Here is a 21,611-nt window from a genome sequence, read left to right as displayed (position 1 = left end):
GGAAGAGCAAAACCGGCAAAACAGGCTACGTTTTTGACGTTCGGAAAAAGGTGGATAGCCCACAAGCTGAAGAGAGTTCAGACTTTGAAAACCTCTGATGGTCTTACAAATGTATGTCCAGGCGGATCAACCTTCAAAGAGAGACATAAAGTTGCTCAAAGGTTATATTTATATACTCACATAATTTCCTCCATCTCTTTCACACAGGGGCGTGCTGTAACTCCTGACAGAGAAGAGGAGCATTCACTGCCTTAGCTGCCTCTCCTCTCCTCCTTCAGCCCACGTTTCCCCTTTGACCCCTCCCCACCCCTGCCCCCATCCCTTCCCCACCCCCCCACCCCCCGGCCTGTTGAGCGCTGTATTCGCTTTCTGTCCCTCCACGTCCTTCATCACCTGTCACCATGACAACCTCAGCCTTGCGTCGACAGGTGAAGAATATTGTGCACAACTACTCGGAAGCAGAGATCAAGGTAATATGAATGGGACTGTGTTGACTTGTAGTGAAGTCCAGTGTGTGTTTTTATGTATTGAAGATACAGAATGCTCAGAGGATGGCTGAAATGTTTACATAACAGAAAGTATAATATACTGTAGATCTTACCTTGTATTGATTTGTTGTGTTTCACTTCTTTGTGACCCTGTTACTCAAGCTGAGAATAAACAGTAGCCATATGCATCGTGCACTGCAAAAATTCAAAATCTTACCAAGAATATCTGTCTTATCAAATTATTTGTCAAAATGTCATTTCTAGTCAAAATAAATCTAATTCTACTTAAAATAAGACTCATCACATTAAAAAGTAGCTTGTTTTTAGACACTTTTTACTTTTTTCAAGCAAATTTTCCACTTTAAATAAGTAGAAAAATCTGACAGTGGAGCAAGTTTTTCTTTCTTATTACAAGCAACTTGCTTTCACTGGCAGATTTTTCTACTTATTTCAATTGAAAATTAGTTTGAAACAAGTGAAAATTATCTAAAAACAAGTTAATGTTTAGGTGATGAGTCTTATTTTAAGTGTAAAGAGATCAGTTTTGACTAAAATTGAGACATTTTGACAAGAAATAAGACAAATATTCTTGGAAAGATTTTGAGTTTTTGCAGTGTGTCATGTAAATATGAGGAAAAGTAGACACTGTGGTTTCCCTGCTTGTGATGTGTAGGTTCGGGAGGCCACCTCTAACGACCCATGGGGCCCGTCCTCGTCTCTCATGTCCGAGATCGCTGACTTGACCTTCAACGTGGTGGCGTTCGCTGAGGTCATGGGCATGGTGTGGAAACGCCTCAATGACAGCGGCAAGAACTGGAGACACGTCTACAAGGTGACCTCCGATAATGAAGTGTCTCTCAGATTAGACCATGATCTTTAACCTTAGGTCCCCTCTGCCTGTGTGTTTCTCTTTCATTCTGCTTAAAGGGATGGTTCAACATTTTGGCAAATTGGCCCATTGCCATAATCCCTATAGTTTTAGCAGTAGGTTCGTTACCTTTAATTGTCAGTGCAAGCTATTTTTAACGGAGGCTAATGGGATTTCTTGGTTTCCCTCATCAAACTCATCAAATACATAATCCAACAACTCCAAAACGCTCTGGTGGACAAGTTGTGACCTGCACATTAGAGATAATAACAGAACGTTACGAGACGGAGATGTTTTCGAGGTAAATTCATGTGAAACCGCTGATGCGCGTTGCCGTCGAGGGCAGTTTTTCAGCAAGCAGTCTCTGCATTTGCCTCGAAAACAACTCTTGTCTGGTAACGTTGTGTTATTATCTCATAGCGTGGTGAATGTGCAGGTCACAACTTGTCCACCAGAGCGTTTTGGAGTTGTTGGATTGTGTATTTGATGAGTTTGATGAGGGAAACCAAGAAATCCCATTAGCCTCCGTAGCGTAGCTCTGAGCAGCTCGTGGCTCTGCTCCGCCATTCTAAAAACAGCTTGCACCGGCAATTAAAGGTAACGAACCTACTGCTAAAACTATAGGGATTATGGCAATGGGCCAATTTGCCAAAATGTTGAACTATCCCTTTAATGACTTTCCTTCTGACTGCTGACCACCATTTCCCTCACTACTTTCATTTCTTGTCATTCAGGCATTTTTAAATATATATTTTTCATCATGCTTTGTTCCAACTTTGTAGCATAGAGATGTGTCAAAATGCTGATTTTGGGGCATCAGTGTGATAACGAGCGTCTGCCTCCAGGCCCTGACTCTGTTGGATTACCTGCTGAAGACAGGATCAGAGAGAGTAGCTCAACAGTGCCGCGAGAACGCATTCACCATTCAGGTATACAGGACTTGAACACGAGGGGAACCTCAGCAATCTGAACACTTCAGGACCACAGTCGGTTTATTGTTAATTGTCTACTTGGATCATTATTACAGTAGTTGTTACCCTGGCAACCACTACTTTTCCTGGTGTCTATACATAGAAGAATTGAAGTGTAACCAGCAAATATTGCAACACACACAGAAAGAAATCACCACTTCAATCACTGCAAACACAATACACTGTTAAAAACTGAATACAGCAGACCAGTAAAAATAAATTCAGTTCAGAATGTTAAAACAAAGATATTTTTGCTGCTGATTTTAGTTGTACTCAATTTTTGAGACAACATACTCTGCATAGTCAAAAATATTATTGTGGTGACTGAAAAATACATTTTCAAAATCTATAATTTCCTTAAAAATAATTTTCTTTTCTGAAAGAAATCCCAGAGATCAGATTATTCAGTTAGCGAGCTTTTGCAGCATCTTTTAAACACAACTGTAAACTGTACAATGTTCATACTGATCCTTAAACATTTGTAAAAACTAGTTTTGCCTATGTGTGGTTCAGACACTGCGTGACTTCCAGTATGTGGACCGCGACGGCAGAGACCAGGGCGCCAATGTGAGAGAAAAAGCTCGCCAACTGGTGTGTCTCCTCCGGGATGAAGAGCGGCTCCGCCAGGAGAGGAGTCAGGCCCTGAAGACCAAGGAGCGGATGGCCGGGGGTGGCAGCGGAGGCGGAGGTGCAGTCAGTGGAGGCAGTGGGGGCGGTGGGGGTGTGTACGGAGGCATACCCCCATCTTACCACCCGGGCAGGCGAACCAGCCAGCCCAGCATGGCTGTACTGTACGGGGAGGAGTTCAGCCGCTCCAGAGGCTCACCGTCCTCCTTTAACTGTGAGCATCGTGGTTTATGTAACAGTAAAGTCACAACTTAGCCTGAGCACTGAATGACTTATTTTATGTGTTGCCAGTTTGGAGTAAATGGACAAAGAGTTAAAGGGACATTGTGTAACTTCTCCTGTTATCTATTCGATTACTTTGTTCAAAAGTCTGTTTTTCATTAATCAGTAATCCCCCCCATCAACAAACTGAAGTGTTCCGGTAAGCTCTGAATTTGCCGTTCATATCATTCATATATCCACAAGTTTCCAAAACGTCATCTATGGCCGGTTTTGCATTTCCTGTGGAATTGTACATTTACGTTTCCATGGTTTTCAGTCGTTGTCATAGTTTTTTTTTAAAGTATATTTTTTGGCTTTTGTATGCCTTTATTAGATAGGACAGTTGAGAGTGTGACAGGAAACAGGAGGCAGAGAGGAGGGGAATGACACGCAGGATAGGGCCGTCCGACGCGGGATTCGAACCGGGGCCGCCTGCAGGGAGGACTATAGCCTCAACATATGGAGCGGGTGCTCTACCAACTGAGCTAAACACCGCCCCAGTCGTTGTCATAGTTGCGGTGAACGCATGGATCTATTTACGCTGGCTTTTACTGTAACACGGATGTCAATTTGTGTGATATACATCGTTAAAAGCTGGTGTGATGATCCATGCGTTTTACAGATTTTCAGTGAAAAAAAAAAAATCCATGCATTTACCAGACGTAAACATAAAATTTCACCGGAAGAGCAAAACCGGCTTATGTTTTTGACGTTCGGAAAAAGGTGGATACATGGAGCGGGTAAGCTCGGTGCTGCTTGTTTATGCTGTTACATGCAGCAGCTGTCGTCCGTCTGCCGTCTGCCCAATTTCACGTGAATGCAGCATGAAAAATACAATTGAGTTTCTTGTGATATACAACCGCAACGCTAGATGGGAGTAATTCCTACACAATGTACCTTTAAAAAAACACCCACTTGTATTCAGGCTTATCACCACATCTCTAATGAAATGCATTTTGCACTGTTGCCCAGCACTCTGGATGAGCAACCACATAGATTATCAATACTGCAGCGTAGGCCTAAAAATATTCAAAACAGCCACACACACATTCCCTGTGCTCCACGTCAATATGGCCGACTCTCCTTGCACACTTTTACTCCTTCCTCCCTCAAACTCCCTCACATGTTCCCTCCGCAGCCTCATCCTCGTCTCCTCGTGCCGCCTCAGACCTGGAGCAGGCTCGACCTCAGACCAGCGGGGAGGAGGAGCTGCAGCTCCAGCTGGCCTTAGCCATGAGCAGGGAGGAGAGTCAGAAGGTACAGTAAAGCGACACACACATGCACAGCCATTCATATTATGATGCAGTTGCCAGTGTTTCTCTCCCCTCCACTCTAATCCACTCACACACACATAAACACAAACATCCTGTTTTCAAGCCACACGTGTCTCACATCCTCTCGATGATTCCAGTAATGAAAATTTTGTGACAAACATTCTGAACATTCGCCCACCTCCATCTAGCTAGCCCTTCCTACCCCTGTTACCATAGAGATGGATGAAGACACACAACTACAGATTGTGTTAAGCCTTAGCCAAAGGGAGCATGAGCAGGTACACACACTCATACAGAAACACACCTTGCAGCTGCTTGTTGCAACGCATGCTTTTAACCCTCTAGTTGTGTCAATCTGATCACATGGCTCTTAAAGGGATAGTTCAACATTTTGGCAAATTGGCCCATTGCCATAATCCCTATAGTCATAGCAGTAGGTTCGTTACCTTTAATTGTTGTTGCAAGCTATTTCTAGAACGGCGGAGCAGAGCTGTGAGCTGCTCAGAGCTACGCTACGGAGGTTCTTGGTTTCCCTCATCAAACTCATCAAATACACAATCCAACAACTCCAAAATGCTCTGGTGGACAAGTTGTGACCTGCACATTCACCACGCTATGAGATAATAACGGAACGTTGTGAGACAGAGTTGTTTTCAAGGTAAATTCATGCAAAAAAAAGTTGTTGGATTGTGTATTTGATGAGTTTGATGAGCTCTGAGCAGCCTGCTGCTCTGCTCCGCCGTTCTAAATATGGCTTGCACCGACAAATGAAGGTTACAAACCTACTGCTACTGCTATGACTATAGCGATTATGGCAATGGGCCAATTTGCCAAAATGTTGAACTATCCCTTTTCACCTAACTTTCCTCCCTCACGTGTGTCGTTGGACACGTTTCACCCTCACAGGACCACGGTTGTATCTGTCAGACCGCACAGATGTTTCCAGTTTCATCCTTCTTTTCTCCCACATATTATAATTTTGGTAATTTTGGAAGATTTACCCTGAACTCTCTCTCTCTCTCTCTGTTTTGCCCTTAACCCGCCTCTGCTCTTTGTCAACTAAATATTTCAACAGCACAAAGAAAAAGCTGCTGGTGCTGCCTTGGAAGACTGTTTTCTGCGCGTGTGTGTGTGTGTGCGTGTGCGTGTGTGTGTGTGTGCGCGTGTGCGTGTGTGCTTCCACGCTCATGGCAATAATGTTGATGATGTCACGATGCCGCCCCTGCAGGAGCAGCGCTGTCGCCAAGGAGACGAGTCTCTGTTACAGAAGGCCCTGGATGAGAGCCGGAGAGAGAGCCAGTCAGGGACACAGGAGGTGAGTTTAAAAGGTGTGTGTGTGTGTGTGTGTGTGTGTGTGTGCATGCTGTATGATAAGTGTGTGGGTGCATGCATGGTACATGAGTGTGCCTTTGCATGGATGGAGAGGTGGGCAGGTGCGTTTGTGGGCGGTTAGCTGGCAGGCATTTAGAGAGAGAGCAGTGGAGTTTATGGCGTGGACTGTGGGATGGGGAGGAGAAGGAGAAGGAGACCAAAAAAAAAACACAGATCAGCATAATGAGGGAGAGTTGGAGAGAAACGGTAGAGAGCTGTGGGACGAGAGAGAGAGGTGCCTGCTGAATAATAATGACGTCGTCTTGTCTAACCTTGAGCTCAGCATGACATTTCCCCGAAAGCATCCTCCTTATCTTGTAGCACCAGCTCCCGTGCTCATTGGCCTGTCAACAAGCCAATCAGAGCCAAAGGCTGTCTTATGTAAAAGTTCCCTTTGCCTTGTAATTGGGCTTATTATGCTCTTATCTTTATTATCTGGTGCTTTCAGGCGCTACGTAGAAAAATATGTAGAAATTAGGATCAGGAAATTAGAGACACATGTCATAGTTCATGTTATGTGTCATCATGCATTTTGAAAAATTGCACATAATTGCATTGATAAAAGGCATAAAAATACTCTCACTGGAAATGTCTGAATATGCAAGTATTGCTCATTTCAAAAGCTGGAATACCGGATATAACATGCTCCATTGTTTCAACGTTTCCACATCACACATGTGCACGTTGCTCATTGGGACCATGAATGGACTGTTGTGTGATTGTGATGGAGTATTGAGCTTCTCATCTGTGGAAACTATGCAGAGCTACAAAAACTGAACCTGTAGATTGATTGTGGGGCAGGAGGGACAGAAGACAAGTCTAGTATCTTTGTGTACCTATGACATTAGAGTGCACATTATATAATGACCATGATTTTGTGTATTTAAAATATTTTTGATACATACAGTAGATGCCTGTTAATAATATGTGCAAATCTATTATGTAACATTTCCAAATACCTAGTTAATGTCATCATGATGCAGATTTATTATGTGAAAGAAATGATTCATGTTATCTATGAAAGACTCTTGTGAAATGTCTTGTCACTGACGATCAATCAGTAGCGGCTGCTGCAGTGTTAAGCTGTTTCAGTTTAATGTCAATATTTCTTACTGCACTGACACAAAGTTAACACCCCTGGAGACTGTGTGGTTACAAAGAGAGCAGGATGTTTTAGCCTGAACAGCAGACAACATTTTCTTAAAGGGATAGTTCGCCCAAAATTCAAATTTCACTCATTATCTACTCACCCTCATGTTGACTAAGAGCTGTGAGAATTTTCAGAGTCCTCCGTGCCTTCTCTGAGTTACGGGGGGGTCAGCGCAGCAGTATTTGTCCATATAATGGTTGTCAGTGGATACCAACTTTCTTCGTCCAAAAAGACACACCAGAAAACATCCAAATACCTCCATAGTGCTCGTCTGTAATGTCCCTCTTGTATTGAAGCCCCGACATGAGAAATTGTTCCGCCAGTCAGTGCAAATCTCACACAGGAAGAGCAGTGAACCGAGACACTGGGAGCTTCCGCTATAAACAAGCTTAAAATATAGACGTATTTAATTTTTTTTGGAACAATTTCTCATGTCGGGGCTTCAATACAAGAGGGACATTACAGACGAGCAGTATGGAGGTATTTGGATGTTTTTTGGTGTGTCTTTTTGGATGAAGGAAGTTGGTATCCATTGACAACCATTATATGGACAAATACTGCTGCGCGGACCCCCCCGTAACTCAGAGAAGGGACGGAGGACTCTGATAATTCTCACAGCTCTTAGTTGACATGAGGGTGAGTAGGTAATGAGTGAAATTTGAATTTTGGGTGAACTATCCCTTTAACACGCAGCGCTGGGGTCTGCTATGTTGTGAGATGCTAACCCTGCAAGCAGACTCCTGCAGAGGAATCTGAGCAGGAGTCCAGATGCAGCCTGACAAATTCATGAAGCGACGACACCGTTGCTGAATGTTCTCAGGCGACTTTCACTCTGCTCTGTTATGTAACCACATTGCCAACAGTATGACATCAATGGCTTTCTGATACAGGATGTTTATTGGGTTGGTGGAGTGGTAATTACACAGAAGCACCAGTAGATATTCACGCTCTAAGCAAACAACATAGTTTTTTTGTGTGTTTTTTTTAAATGAGTTCTGCACTGCAACTTCAGAAGACGCAAAGACCTGAGCAAATTACTTGTGGAAATGATTTGTCATCACATGCACTACACACAACCAAATAGACAAACGCATGCACTGGGAATAAATTACCGCTGTTCTTCATAACCACTCGTCACCAAAACATCTTTTTTTTTTTTTTGATTTTGAGAAAATAATCCAGACTTTTCTTTTTCTTTTTGAGTGGAGAGGTATGAGCATTTTCTTAGCCCATGAATAAACCTCATCCTTAAAGGTGCAATCCCAGGCGGCTCATTTTTTGGCAAAATTTTAAAAATTGAAATATATCTGGTTAGTATTAGACAGTAATCGATGACATAAGTGATTTGACATATCAATGACAAAATTTGGTCATCTGTGTAAGGATCAGGGGCAAAAATTCTGCCAACCAACCAAATTAGTCTCATACAACTTTGGTTGGATGGCCCGCCTGTCAATCAAACTGCCAAATCAACGTGCATTCTATTCTGCGCATGTGTTCCAATGCTAAGTTGTGTTGTCCTGCCGGTCAACAGCTTGTGGTGGAATGAAGCACACGCACGAGCAGAACAGTAGGGGGCGTGGTTTTGGTGATTCCTGAATGGACAAAAGGGGCGGGTTCTTATCAGCTGTGGAATTCAAACAAAAATCGGAAGTCCAGCCACCTGGGATTGCACCTTTAATAAGTGTGTCTGAAAAATTCTAATGCAACACATTCAGAGACTGATGGTTTTCTTAAGACTGTGATCAAGTTTTAGCTGAAACAGTGCCAAGAAAACAATTGAGCATAGTTTCTAATTCTGCTTGATTTAACACCAGGAAACGCTGTAATTCAGTTTTCTTTACTTAAAGCAGAAGTAAGCGATCCAGTGGTTTTGGCTAACTTCTTGTCAGCAGATGGAGTTAGCAGTCCCCGCCCTCGTCCCTACGTCACCACATTCACGCGCATCCCTTGGCTGCACACACAGAGAGGACCGCCCCTTTATGCCGTTCTCTCTCCTCATTGGATAAAGGTTGTAGGATACAAGGAAAGTTTTCTCCTCGGCTTACAGCAGAGCAGAGTGACTGACAGACCCGTGTTTCAGACCAAACACTCTATATAAGTGATTGCTGTGGGAAGATAGAACTATTTAAGACTTATATTAACACAAACATTCCGCTTACTTCTGCTTTAACTAAGGTTTGAATGTATAAGAAGTGTTTTTCACGTTTAGAATCCAGCCACACTGTGACACGTTGCATTCTCTGCTTCCACAGAGCTCAGCAGGGTTAAAAGGCTTAACATATTTATTCTGGCTCCTATCAAGAGTCTCCTGGTGCTCAGAGATCCTGTGACTCATTCAAACCTGGGAGCAAATAAGAGTTAATGTTAATGTTTGATTGTTAGACCTTTTGCTTCCTCTGTAGTCAGCCATGTTGGACCTGGTGGACATATTTGGCCCTTCCTCTGAGCCCGCACCTCCTCCTCCTAGTGACCCGTGGAACTCAGCTCAGCCCGCCGCTGACATCACCACTGACCCCTGGGACTCTGTAGGTGGGTGGGTGGCTCCTCGCACACACACCAACACATCCACACACACTTCAGGCTAATCCCATTTTTGTGTTTTCCCTTATTCTGTGAGTTCTTGTGATTGAAATTGTGATTGTTTTGCACTTATTTATATATTATGGTTATGTCCATGTATTTTTTTAGATTTTGATCTATCGTTGTTTTATCTATTTCTTGTTGATTTTTTATAGTGGCTTGTTGCTTTTACTTTTACCTGCCATCATTGTTGTAGTGCTGTGCTCTTTGTCTCTTTGTCTTTCCATCTCCTTGTTGTCTGTCATGTATTTTAAATGTTTAAGCAGCTGCTGCAAAAACACTTGTTCGTTTCGGGACAATAAAAGAATTTACTTATTACTTACTTATTGAAATGCCTCACAATAGCGTTTTTTTTTGTTTTTTTTTAACTTCACAGCAGTTCACTCCAGCACTCCTGTGATTGGGAGTCCTTGGTCAGCCCCTCCCCCCTCCTCCGATGCATCCAATCCTTGGGCCCCCTGTGCCAACTCGTGCACAGACCCCTGGGAAGCAGCACCCGTCTCATCCAGTCCTGTCAATGACGCGTGGGACAGCCCAACAGACAGAGGTACGGTAACTTTCAGAAACACTGGCCAGTCTGATGAGCTCCTCTCAAGAATGCACATATGATGTACTGATGGTGGTTTTCACTGTTTGCCCAAAAAACGCAGGCATTGTACTCTCTATGCCTGTGATTAGACAGTTTTCATTCATTTCAATTTCCTACGCAGCAGGTGGTGATGGGACGGATCCGTTTGCTGCACAGGAAGAGGAAAAGCCTAAACAGGACATTCCTCAAGTGTCCTCCCCACAACCTGCAAGTCCCACAGGTAATGTACAGTACTGTAGTACAAGACGACACATAGCCAGAGGTGCTGTACTTTTAGCACTGGCCCCTGAACAGCAGGCAAACTAATAGTAGCCTACATACAATATAGTAATGTACGGTAAGTAACGTTAGGCCTAATGTAGCCACCCACTGTGTCGCAATGTAGTATCATAACATACTGGGGATGGACACTGACAAAAGACATTAGGACAATATAATACAACTGTGCTGATACACTGATACTACTTAGTATATGAAACTTTACTTTTTACGTAACAATAAACACAAACAGGTTTTATCTTTTCTCTACTTAAAAAAAAATTGAAATAAAACAGGTTGATTTACTTGGCCACATGGTCGCAGCCAGTGAAAAAAAAAAAGAAAAAGCCAGGTCAGTTTACAGTATATGAATTTTATTCACAGCATAACATAAAAAGAATGTAATTTTAAAGCTCCCTTCAAACACCAGCAAACAGCGAGTGAGAGAGAACCTCAACGTGTTCAGTTTGATGAAGTGAAAGCTCAGTCAGCTGAAGCCCAATGTAGATAGAGCAAGCTAACACAGACTGCTCATTGGGACTGAACAATAAATCAAAATATCATTGAAATCACAAACTGGCCTAGTGGAATATCCAAATCACAGGAGCTACAAAGAGGTGACATTTTTGACATCATACTATACATTTAATTTTATTTATTTATTTAAAAAGGACAATGTACATTAATTACATCAGCTCTTTTCTCTTTTTAGGGAAAAGAGAAAAGAAAAAGTCCAATGTAAATGTACTGGAGTTAGCAAATTGCAAATTTTCTGGCAGTTTACACAGAAAAGATTTCATTACAATGAGACAAGACACAGGTAAACAAGACAGACATAGAATCAGACATAATATTGACAGATGAAGTAAAACAGACAGTACAATAAGAACTCGGCAGAGTAAAGCACAGGGATCTGAGGTACAAACAAGTGTTCTAACAAACATTCAAAACAGGCAACAAAACAAAAACCTGACATACAAAACAAAACACAGAGACAAAGAGGTACAGTAGAATAAAGTGCTATAGGGGCAATGCTTTACACTGTAAGTACGTTAAGTGCAGTAAATCAGTTAAAATTAGAAGTGAGTGCAATTTTTGTTTTGAAAGTGGTATATGTATGGCATTCTTGTATTGTTAGTGGTAAACTGTTCCAAATGTGACTGCCTTTGACTGACAGTACTGACTGACTAAAAGTGGTGCGTCTTAATGGTATTGCACAATCCCCTCTTGTGATAGCCCTCGTAGAACGGTTAGTATTTACCTTCTGCTTAATGTAGTCGCTCAGTGGAGGTGGTGCGAGTCCTTTTAGAGTCTTATATACTGCGCAGGCATATTTAAACTATAAATGAAGTGTTGTGGTGCTACAGATATGTTTCCCTTTGTTTCCTTGGGGCTTCTGCTGTGGTTCATATCTGTGATGTGAATGTGAACAGATTACCCACAGGACATTTTGATCGTAGATGTGTCATTATAGATCTCGATCTTGAAAGCTCAGCTGCTAATAAGCAGACGTTATGTATTATGTTCATGGAAATGATTGGATAACCATGGCGATAGTTACGTTTAACATCATCATCAGTGCAGGGATTTTCTCTGGTCGATCGACAGCCTCAAGTTTCGCTGCCTGTCGTCCCTCTACTCTCTCACCACATTTCCTGTTTAACTTCGCTGCAGCTGCCAAATAAAGGCATAAACCCGAACCCGCCCCCACCCCGCCCTCACACACACACACAAACTGCCTGACATTGAAATCCCACAGTAATCCCTCACTGCACAAAATGTTTCTTTTTCCTCCTCTATCTACGTGTTTGTGGTTGTTATTTGTGATATCTGATTTGATTTGCAGCCCAATGAAGCCCACAATCAGTTCTATCTTCGTCAGCTCTTAATGACACCACGGAATAATTATACACATTAAAGGGCATTAATGTGATGCATAAACTGCCTTTAGTCACCAGACTTGGATTTTCCCCACATGGGTCCTGATGATGCGCTGATGACGCAGGATGACATCACCGAGCAGTTCAGTCAGTGCGTTCTCTGTCAGGCTGTACGGCCTCCTGTTTATTCCTCTGGGTTTGTTTTTGTTGATTTGGTGATTTTGTAGTGCAAGCTCGAAGACGAAGAACACCGAAGCAGCCACAGAAAGAGCCCTTTCCTTCACATCTCTGTTTAAGCCAAGGCTGTCAAACTAATTTTAGTTCAGGGGCCGCATAGAACGCATTTGATCTCAAGTGGGTCGGAGCAGTTAAATAATAGCATAATAACCTGTAAATAAGGAGAACTCTAAATATTCCCTTTGTTTTACTCCTTTGTTATGAGCAACCTGAAATTTCTTGAGAAAAATACTTGCAATTTCAACAATGTTATGCCTCTTCTGGCTTTTATGTGATTTTCACACTTGGCAAACTTCCGACAAAAAACCGTGGGCCAGATTGGACCCCCTGTGGGCCGGGTTTTGGCCCGCACACCGTTCGACATCCCTGGTTTAAAGGGGTACGCCAACATTTTTTTGTGTGTGTCTTGCCTCACTTAAACACCATCCTTTCAACTGTGCGTGCAGTAACAAGGGAGATAGAGCCCGTATCGCCCGTAATTAGCTTAGCTCAAACGCTGGAAGTGCATAGGTAGTGTTAGCCTGCCTCCTACGTGAGCTGAAATCAGCAGTCAGAAGCCAATTTCATTTTAGCTCTAAACTCTGTAAATTATCGACATTTCAAACATTTTTTGGCGAGAAAGTAGCCGTTTAGATCAGCAGTGTGTTGTTTACAATTTTGTTTGGACGAATTCGGCGCTACTCAAGCTAGCCGTTGTGACCAACGCACTTCCGGTTACTTTCACAAAATAAAACGCCCGTTGCCCTTTACATACACCATGACGATAGAATTTGTGCTTTTACTTTGAAATAGGAAGCTAACCTACCCTCGATGTAGCTAGCTTGAACCAAAATAAACCGTCTTTGCTTGAACCCTTTGTTTTGACCGATCTCATCCCGTTACCGGCATTTGACCGCTCAAGATGCCTTACCGGAGAGTTTTGCCAGCTCTGAGACGAAGATCGGCCCGCCGGTTTCTGTTTAGAGTTGCTGAAGAGTTTCTCTGATGACTTTAGGTGGAGGCAGGCTAACACTACCTATGCACTAATTAGCGGTGCGCCAGCTCTGCCCGTATCTCCCTTGTTACTGCACGCACAGTCGAAATGATGGTGTCTATCTGCTTGTCATGGACTCGGGAGTGAGGCAAAAAATAAAATGTTGGCGTACCCCTTTAAATGCTTTTTTCTCTCCCTGATGCAGATGCAGAGCTGTTTGGGGTGAAGCAGGACTCTGACCCGTTTTACGCAGCGGATTCCAAACCGGATCCGTTCGGCGCCGAGCCTCCTGCGAAACCCCAGGTAAACGGACGAGAGTCTGCCAGTCCAGAGATGTTCGACCTGTCCCGGCTGGCCCCTCCGCTCAGCGCTCCACCTACACGTGTGTGTCGGACCCCAGAGGCCTTCCTGGGAGCCACGGGAGCCTCGCTGGTCAATTTAGACGCTCTGATAACCTCCAATCCTCCCAGCAAGACGCACAATAACCCCTTCCTCTCAGGTAACAAATTATTCAATAACTCACCTGGTGTAGAAATGTCACTGATTTACTAAAGGGACATTGTGTAACTTCTCCTGTTATCCATTCACGAAAATCGATTATTTGGTTCAAAAGTCTGTTTTTCATTTAATCAATAATCCCCCCCATCAACAAACTGAAGTGTTCCTTTCAGCTCTGAATTTGCCGTTCATATCATTCATATCTACATGGAGCGGGTAAGCTCGGTGGTGTCGCCATGTTTTTACGTTCAGTGGCAGCGTGATGGTAGGAAACCACGGAAACTCAGCGGAGACACCGGAGCTGTCGGCTCAGGTCGAGGTGGCATCTGTGAAAAGTCACCGCGGTAACGCAGTGAGGAGGAATGGAGCGTTACACTGATGCTGCATTCACCTGCAGTCGGGCAGACGGCCGTCGGTAACAAACCAGATGTCATTTTAGTCACAGTAGTCGAGAGAAAGCCGGTAAAACGTGGGTCAGGTCAACAATACCACATCACCATGACAACATATTGTCACGTATATTGTTTTGCCTCGTGCTGACGGACCACTTGTTTACATAGAGGCTTGTTTATGCCGTTATGTGCAACCGCTGTCGTCCGCCTGCCGTCTGCCCAATTTCACGTGAATGCAGCATGAAAAATACGATTGAGTTGCTTGCGATATACAACCACAACGTGAGATGGGAGTAATTCCTACACAATGTACCTTTAAAAATAAATAAGTAAGATTATTTTTTTCTTTTTTTTAAATCCTCAGGTCTGAGTGCTCCGTCTCCCACCAACCCCTTCCACTGCGACCAGCCTCGCCTCACCCTCAATCAAATGAGGCCATCCTCCACCTCCCCACTGCCCCCTCACATGCTCTCCTACAGCCCGTCCCTGCCTCTCCCCCTGTCCCACCAGCCACCCATCCTCCCCTCCTCTCTCACACAGCCTCCTGCCGGACTCCTGGACCTTCCCTCCAACCTCCCCCAACCCCTGCTCCCTCTTTCTCCACGACCGGCAGCCCGCTCTCAGTCACAGACACAGACACACAGCCACAACCCCTTCCTCTGAGACCCCCGCACCCTCCAAACTCCGGTCTGCGGAGGGGGAGATGACGGAGAACGGACTCTTTTCGGATCAATCTATGCTGACTACAACGAGACTTGTTTTTAATGAGCCTGAACCGGATCCTGGTCTGATGTCATTGTGCACACTTTGAAGTGGATGAAACCGTGGACTTGGATGTATCTGTGTCTGTCTGAAGACACATCAGCTGCTATATAACCTGAACTCTTGAAGAAAAGCTAACTCACGCACACACAGACAAGTCAAACATGCACTCAGGCGCACTTCAGAGTGCACAGACACAAACATTATGCACAGACACAAGCATGCACACACCACCAGACTAACAGGGTGTATCTCAACAGTCCCTTCGATGCCTTTCTCCCCCCCCCCTCCCATCAGCAGTGATGACCCCCCCCGAGCACCCTTTGACCACAGAGACACAACTGTTCCTTTAGAAGACTGGAATGAAGCCACACACTTTGATTGTCCATCAACGTTCACCAGGATCCTCACCGCTGCTGCTTCACCGACTAAAGCATGAATGCCCCTCTCCCGCCCCCCCCCCAATCAACCCCACCCTCGCCTTCCCCTCCTGAGGCTACAAACAATTCTACTCTGCCGAGCACCTAAGAGGAGTTCCTCAAATAAATCTTCTGTTTTCTCATGAGTCAAATAGTATCTTGAGCTTCTTTGGCACAATTGAATCACTGGATACGGCTCACAAGTGTGTGTTACTGTGAGATTCAAGAAAACAGACAGCACTGTACAAGAACTAATTGACTCAGGCGTTCCTTCTTACATAATGATATCTATTTTGCATTGCCTTGTTACCTCCTAAGCTCCATAAGCATCTGGCCCTAAGTTAGCTAAGTTATTTGTCCCCTAAGGCAATTAGCTCCAATGGGATTCAGGTGGATTCAAAACTGGACTAAACCAGCCTAAACTAGACCTTACTGTCTCAATCTAGACCTAAACTGATCACTGATTGTACCCTATCAGACCCGCGTGCCTGTCTCTACAGCTGACCCCACAATGCATTCCTGGCTGGTTCATATTGGCGCCGTTGAGGTAGACCTCAGGGAGGCCGCTCTGTCCCTCCTCCACAGAGATTCAACCTTAGTGAATTAAAAGGCATTTGTGGCTATTTATGGTGTGGGCATACAATGGTGGGATGAAGAGAACAAATAAAGGAGGAGGGAGGGGTAAATGAGAGATTAATATAAAGAAAGTGCAATGATTACAGATTACAAACGGATGTATTTGAGCAGCAGTTCCTCGTTCACCAACAGAGTCTGTGATGAGACATGATGTTTGGTCATCACTGCACTGAACCTGGACTTGAATGTGAAATGCCTGCCTATAGATACACACAGGCGTAGTACATATGTATTTAATAGAATGATACCTATACAGTATGAGGAAATATTCTACCAATAAATGAATGGTGTTTGCATTATAATTGATGGTGTTCATGCGATTTATTGGAGTCATTCATTTGTTACCTCATTACAGTGTGTTCAACATTTCACTATGTTTGATAGATTATTTAGAATATGATTTAAATACAGTACCATCAGCCTAGCTTGAACTAGCAGTGTTTATGGTTAATTAGCAACAACAAAAAGCACCACCTTGTCTTTCCTGAAGATGACTGTGAAGAGGCTAATCAGCAAACATGCTAATGAAAGACTGAAGCCTTGGTAACAGTATCTAAGAGCTCACATCTCTTGGGTGCTTAAACTATAGCATGTTGCCCTTTTCTTTTTGTTTTCACATAATTGTGCAAAACAAAAATAATGCACTAATCTGGTTTAAAATGTTCTGCTCATTGTCTACTCGCCAATCTTATACACAGTTAACTTTTGCATCTTAGCACCGTATTTCTGGGCATGTCAATGAATTTGCTGTATTGTTTAGCTAACATCAACCAACTTTAACATTCGTTCAAGCTTTTTTAGATTAGTACATTGGTCTATTTGATTAATGCCAGCCATATCCGCAGCAAATATTACAACTATTGCACTTAAAGCAGAGGTAAGCGGAATGTTTGTGTTAATATAAGTCTTAAATAGTTGTATCTTCCGACAGCAATCACTTATATAGAGTGTTTGGTCCGAAACACGGGTCTGTCAGTCACTCTGCTCTGCTGTAAGATGAGGAGAAAACTTTCCTTGTATCCTACAACCTTTATCCAATGAGGAGAGAGAACGGCATAAAGGGGCGGTCCTCTCTGTGTGTGCAGCCAAGGGATGCGCGTGAATGTGGTGACGTAGGGACGAAGGCGGGGACTGCTAACTCCATCTACTGACAGGAAGTTAGACAAAACCACCGGATCGCTTACTTCTGCTTTAATGGACCAATAAAGCAGCTAGTGAACATGTAGTGGTGATAAAAAGCACCTTTTGTACAGCCTGGTGGAAGATGATTCAACACTGATGGGCAACCAAAAGCATCATTTCTTATTTTCTCTCCATTACAAAGATAATTTTGTCTTTTAATAAAAACCCAAAGATGTTGCTTCATGCATGATCTGATAGGTTTAGGGTTAGGTTTAGGTTTAGGGTTAGGTTTAGGTTTAGGGTTAGTCCTGGGCTGTTGTTTACTTGGTGATATCAGATCGTGCGTTGCATCATAGTGAAGATAAAGCTTCATGCACAGTAACTTTGTCTCACTGCCTCCTACAATGGTTGTATCCAGGCAGGTCCTCATTTACAGGGTCTTCTGGGTGTGTAATATTGACATTATTGTTCAAACCCAAAATCCAAATTGTATGTTGTGATGTGCTCGTAGACACACTTTAAGTTTCCACTTAAATACTGGAACAAATGGGTGGATACACATTCTTTCTGCTATTCACTGCAGGTGCCTGACTGATACTGTATGTAAAAAATTAAGTTACTGATTAGTATATGAACATACACAGTGTATAATGTGACTCCTTAACAACGGACATGCTCATGTTTCTACTGCAGGTTTTAACTTTGATTTATGATCAGTTTTTTTTTTAATCCAGAGTTAACTGGACTGTTTTTCTGTGATGGATTTCTATCCTGACTCTTGGTCTGTGGCCACTAGATGGCAGCATTAAGACAGTGTCCACTTTTCTTTCCAGCTTTTCAGTCAGTGATGGCTTGGCACAGCACAATTTTGGAGTATAGTCACCTGCCTGGTAGTTAAGCAAACCAGCAGTCAGCACAGTTTAGGTTCCAGCTGCTGTTTTTCAGCACAGCACTGCAAGAGTTTATTACACAGTTCATTCTCTAAATAAAGGAGAGTAATGAACTTGGTTGTAAACATGTGTCCTCAGCAGTTTAGAAAAACACTTTCACTTGTAGCTTTTCTTTTGCAGGTGCATAAACCCAGCATCCTGTAAGGAAGGAAATGAAAACAGAAGTTTATCTTGTGCTTCGATAAAAAAATATCTGAGTTATCAATGAAAAGAAAATATCAGAAAGAATATGCAATGTTATGGAAATGTGCCAGTCAGTTTCTGAGATGTTATGCAAGCAGTCTGCAGAACATGTTGGCCTGGCTGTGGCGTCTGAGGGGAGTTACCATCAAAAACAAAATCAGTTCCTCTTCTGAAGACGTTTGGGTGTGTTTTTGTGGATATCTGCTCAAATAGATTAATAGATGAAAAGCTAGAGGCAGTCATGTAGATGGAAGGTCCAGGAAGTCACCAAGATCAGCCAGATTCATCCACTAGCTGTTAGTTTTCCAGATACCTTGTTATGAACAAGAGGTCTTTGATTCAATGGGGGTGGTCGCCATCTTTACGATCATATGTCAAGTTATTTTGTTCCTGACAAAATAGGCCTTTGTGAAATGGCAGAGAGACCAGCATCCTCAGCTAATGGGTCAAACGCAAAACCATGGTTCAACATGCTGCCGCCCGGGTCCGGCCCTCCACTGTGGGTCTCCTGTCTTGTTTGCTGACTCGTCTGACTGCACGGGGTAAATTAAAAAAGACCACAAACTCTCTCATGAGGTCAAAGTGAAACTAAATGAATCAAGGAAATCCAATCATGTCCACAGACTCAGACACACTCACACACTTCCCTTCTCTTTCATGTTCTGTCCAAACAAAATCAAGTGCAGTCTGATCAGACCCAAACAGCTGCGGTCTTGACCTCCAGATACAGTAACTCAACTTGTGAGCACACTTGGAAATCGCCATGTGGTGTTCATTTGATGGTGGAAGGGAAGTAAATGGGCAGTAGTGAATGATTGTGTTGTGAAACAGTTGTGAAAGTGAGTGGAGAATTATTTTGTATTGTATTGTGTGTATTATTTTATTTGATATGGACATCACAAATACATTGAGACTGTTCCAGTGGACAGACCAGATGCTTTGCTTGGGTGTTTTTATGTGCTAATTTTCAACACCATTCCATAGGCAGCTATTCTAAAAACACAGAGGATATTATCAACAGTATGAGATAAAACAAAATGCATGACACAACATCACAACAGCAAAATGCTAATCTAAAAACACAGAGCACAAGATCAGCAACAGGAGATGAAGCAAACAGAAATCATGATCGTAACAGTAATAATAGTAACAATGAAAAAGTCCATATTTATATATGTGGGCAGTGTTGTTTTGCTTTTAGCCATGCTTTTAGTCCTCTATTAAAAGAGTTTGTATCAGTCTCCAGTTTCAGGTGAGTGGGTGAAGTGTTCCATAGGTCAACTCCTTTGCTTGCAAAAGTGTATTAGAGGCCTTGTGGACCTGCAGTGAAGAGATGGAGATGGAAACGCAGAGTCAGAAGAGACTCAGGGGAACTTGTAACCTCTGCCTGAACCTCTAAAAATGATCAATCTGAATAATAAAATCTTGTCGTTAATCGAGCATTGTGGTCGACTCGGCAGCCATAAATCTATGTTAGTCAAAAATTAATATCTGCTTAGCCTCTCAGGCCCGGTGCAAGCAACACATTAAAAGTCTGTTTTATCTGGCCTTTCCCAATGTTTTGAAAGACAGCAACACACAAATTTAATAATACTTTTATTAGCAGATAATTCCACAAGAGCAAAAGTTCGACCACACACACACACACACACACACACAAACAATAATTTTCCTATCCAATTTTTTTTGTGTGTGTAAAACAGTGGTTCCCAACCTTTTTTGGCTCGTGACCCCATTTTGACATCACAAATTTCTGGCGACCCCCGCCGGTCACGGCCATCAATCAAGATGCTGCATTTTATTTGAACTTGATTTATATTCAAGAAAGTGAAAGTATAGAATACAGTTGTTTAAGATTGTGTGTCGTGTTTTTAATCATTATTGTAAAAGAATAATAATAAAATAAAGTATCAAATACTAGACATTTCTGTGGGGTCCCGACCCCAAGGCTGAAAAACACTGGTGTAAACTGATCAGTACAATCAGATAATATTTTCTCTTGATTCCACTTCTCATACACTCAAGCATGAGAGAATAATTAGTGATCTTGTCCCAGGTGTGTTGCTCCCTTGGAGCTGTTGGTCCTGGGCCGCAGCGAGGCAGCGGGCCAGTTTCGAGGAGCATTCAGAGTGATGAATTAAGCTTTGTCTGATCAAGATGCTGCTGCAATGTGGGAACAATTAGTGTGCAGGAAAAACAAACTCAGACACATACACATGCATGGTGCACAGTTATAAAACAACATCCTGTCTGAGTGGTGTTCTGATTAAGGAAGATTGTGTGTGTGTTTGTTTTCAGGACACTGAAAATATATCTCAGGACTTCAGGCTGGTTACATGTGTCTTTGTAAAGTGGGTAATACGGAAGTTAAGCAGCTTAGCTTCTTCCAGGCTTTTTTTTATTTTTTATTTGTCATAATTCAGTCCAGAAATAAATAAAAAAAAGAGAGCAAAAGAGGATTAATATGACAATAAAAGGGGGATTTAGAAATCTGTACACCATAAACAGAGTTTTGCTATGACCTAACCCCATGTGGCTTTGGTGTCCTCAGACCATGATTATAACTGGTGGATCATCTTTAGCTGAGCACCATGATCTTTATTAGTGTTGTTAAATGAATCAAATACATCTTCTCACTGGGAGTGACTCACATGTTGATACAATGACACAGCACCTGCAGTTGGTACACACACACACACACACACACACACACACACACACACACACACACACACACACACACACACACACACACACACACACACACACACACTATCTCTCTCTCATTATTCGATTACCTTTGGAAATGAAAACAAGCTAATAAAAAAAAAAATCATTCCATCCTGTTTTTCTGTCCCCTCACACCAAGACAAACCTCCTATGCTGTGGCTGCCAACGTTAACATGAAATAACATGCTGATCTGGTTCTTACTGAGTGCTACAGGAAAGCTGCAGAGACAGAGGGCTGCGCTGCTGCATGCCAGGGCTGAGTCTGACCAAACAAAACAAGGACGGAGAGAAAAGAGAGAGCTGTTTACCTCAGTGAATGAGTTCCTTTAAAAGCCTGAGTAATCCGAGATTTAGTACAAATTAAATCAAAAATACTATAAACATAACAT

At 42.9% G+C, this 21,611-nt stretch overlaps 1 protein-coding gene across 2 annotated transcripts; it reads left to right on the top strand.

Moving 5' to 3' along the window:
• The first annotated feature begins 319 nt into the window (after positions 1-319).
• On the top strand, positions 320-16,539 carry epn3b (epsin 3b). Of its 2 annotated transcripts, XM_085762709.1 has the most exons (12): positions 320-470; positions 1,162-1,320; positions 2,202-2,285; positions 2,841-3,168; positions 4,354-4,472; positions 4,678-4,767; positions 5,718-5,804; positions 9,416-9,542; positions 9,970-10,140; positions 10,307-10,402; positions 13,736-14,029; positions 14,785-16,539. In XM_085762709.1, the coding sequence occupies exons 1-12, from the start codon at positions 402-404 to the stop codon at positions 15,081-15,083; spliced, it is 1,923 nt and encodes a 640-aa protein (XP_085618835.1). In that variant the 5' UTR covers positions 320-401; the 3' UTR covers positions 15,084-16,539. The 2 variants fall into 2 exon arrangements, with proteins under 2 accessions (XP_085618835.1, XP_085626377.1); XM_085770251.1 differs by lacking the exon at positions 4,678-4,767.
• Positions 16,540-21,611: the final 5,072 nt, after the last annotated feature.

This window comes from Trachurus japonicus, chromosome 1 (assembly GCF_045865225.1).
Source record: "Trachurus japonicus isolate A0001 chromosome 1, Traja_1.0".
Lineage (NCBI taxonomy): Eukaryota > Metazoa > Chordata > Actinopteri > Carangiformes > Carangidae > Trachurus > Trachurus japonicus.
The sequence above is the reverse complement of the archived record's forward strand: the minus strand, read 5'-3'. Positions and strand labels throughout refer to the sequence as shown.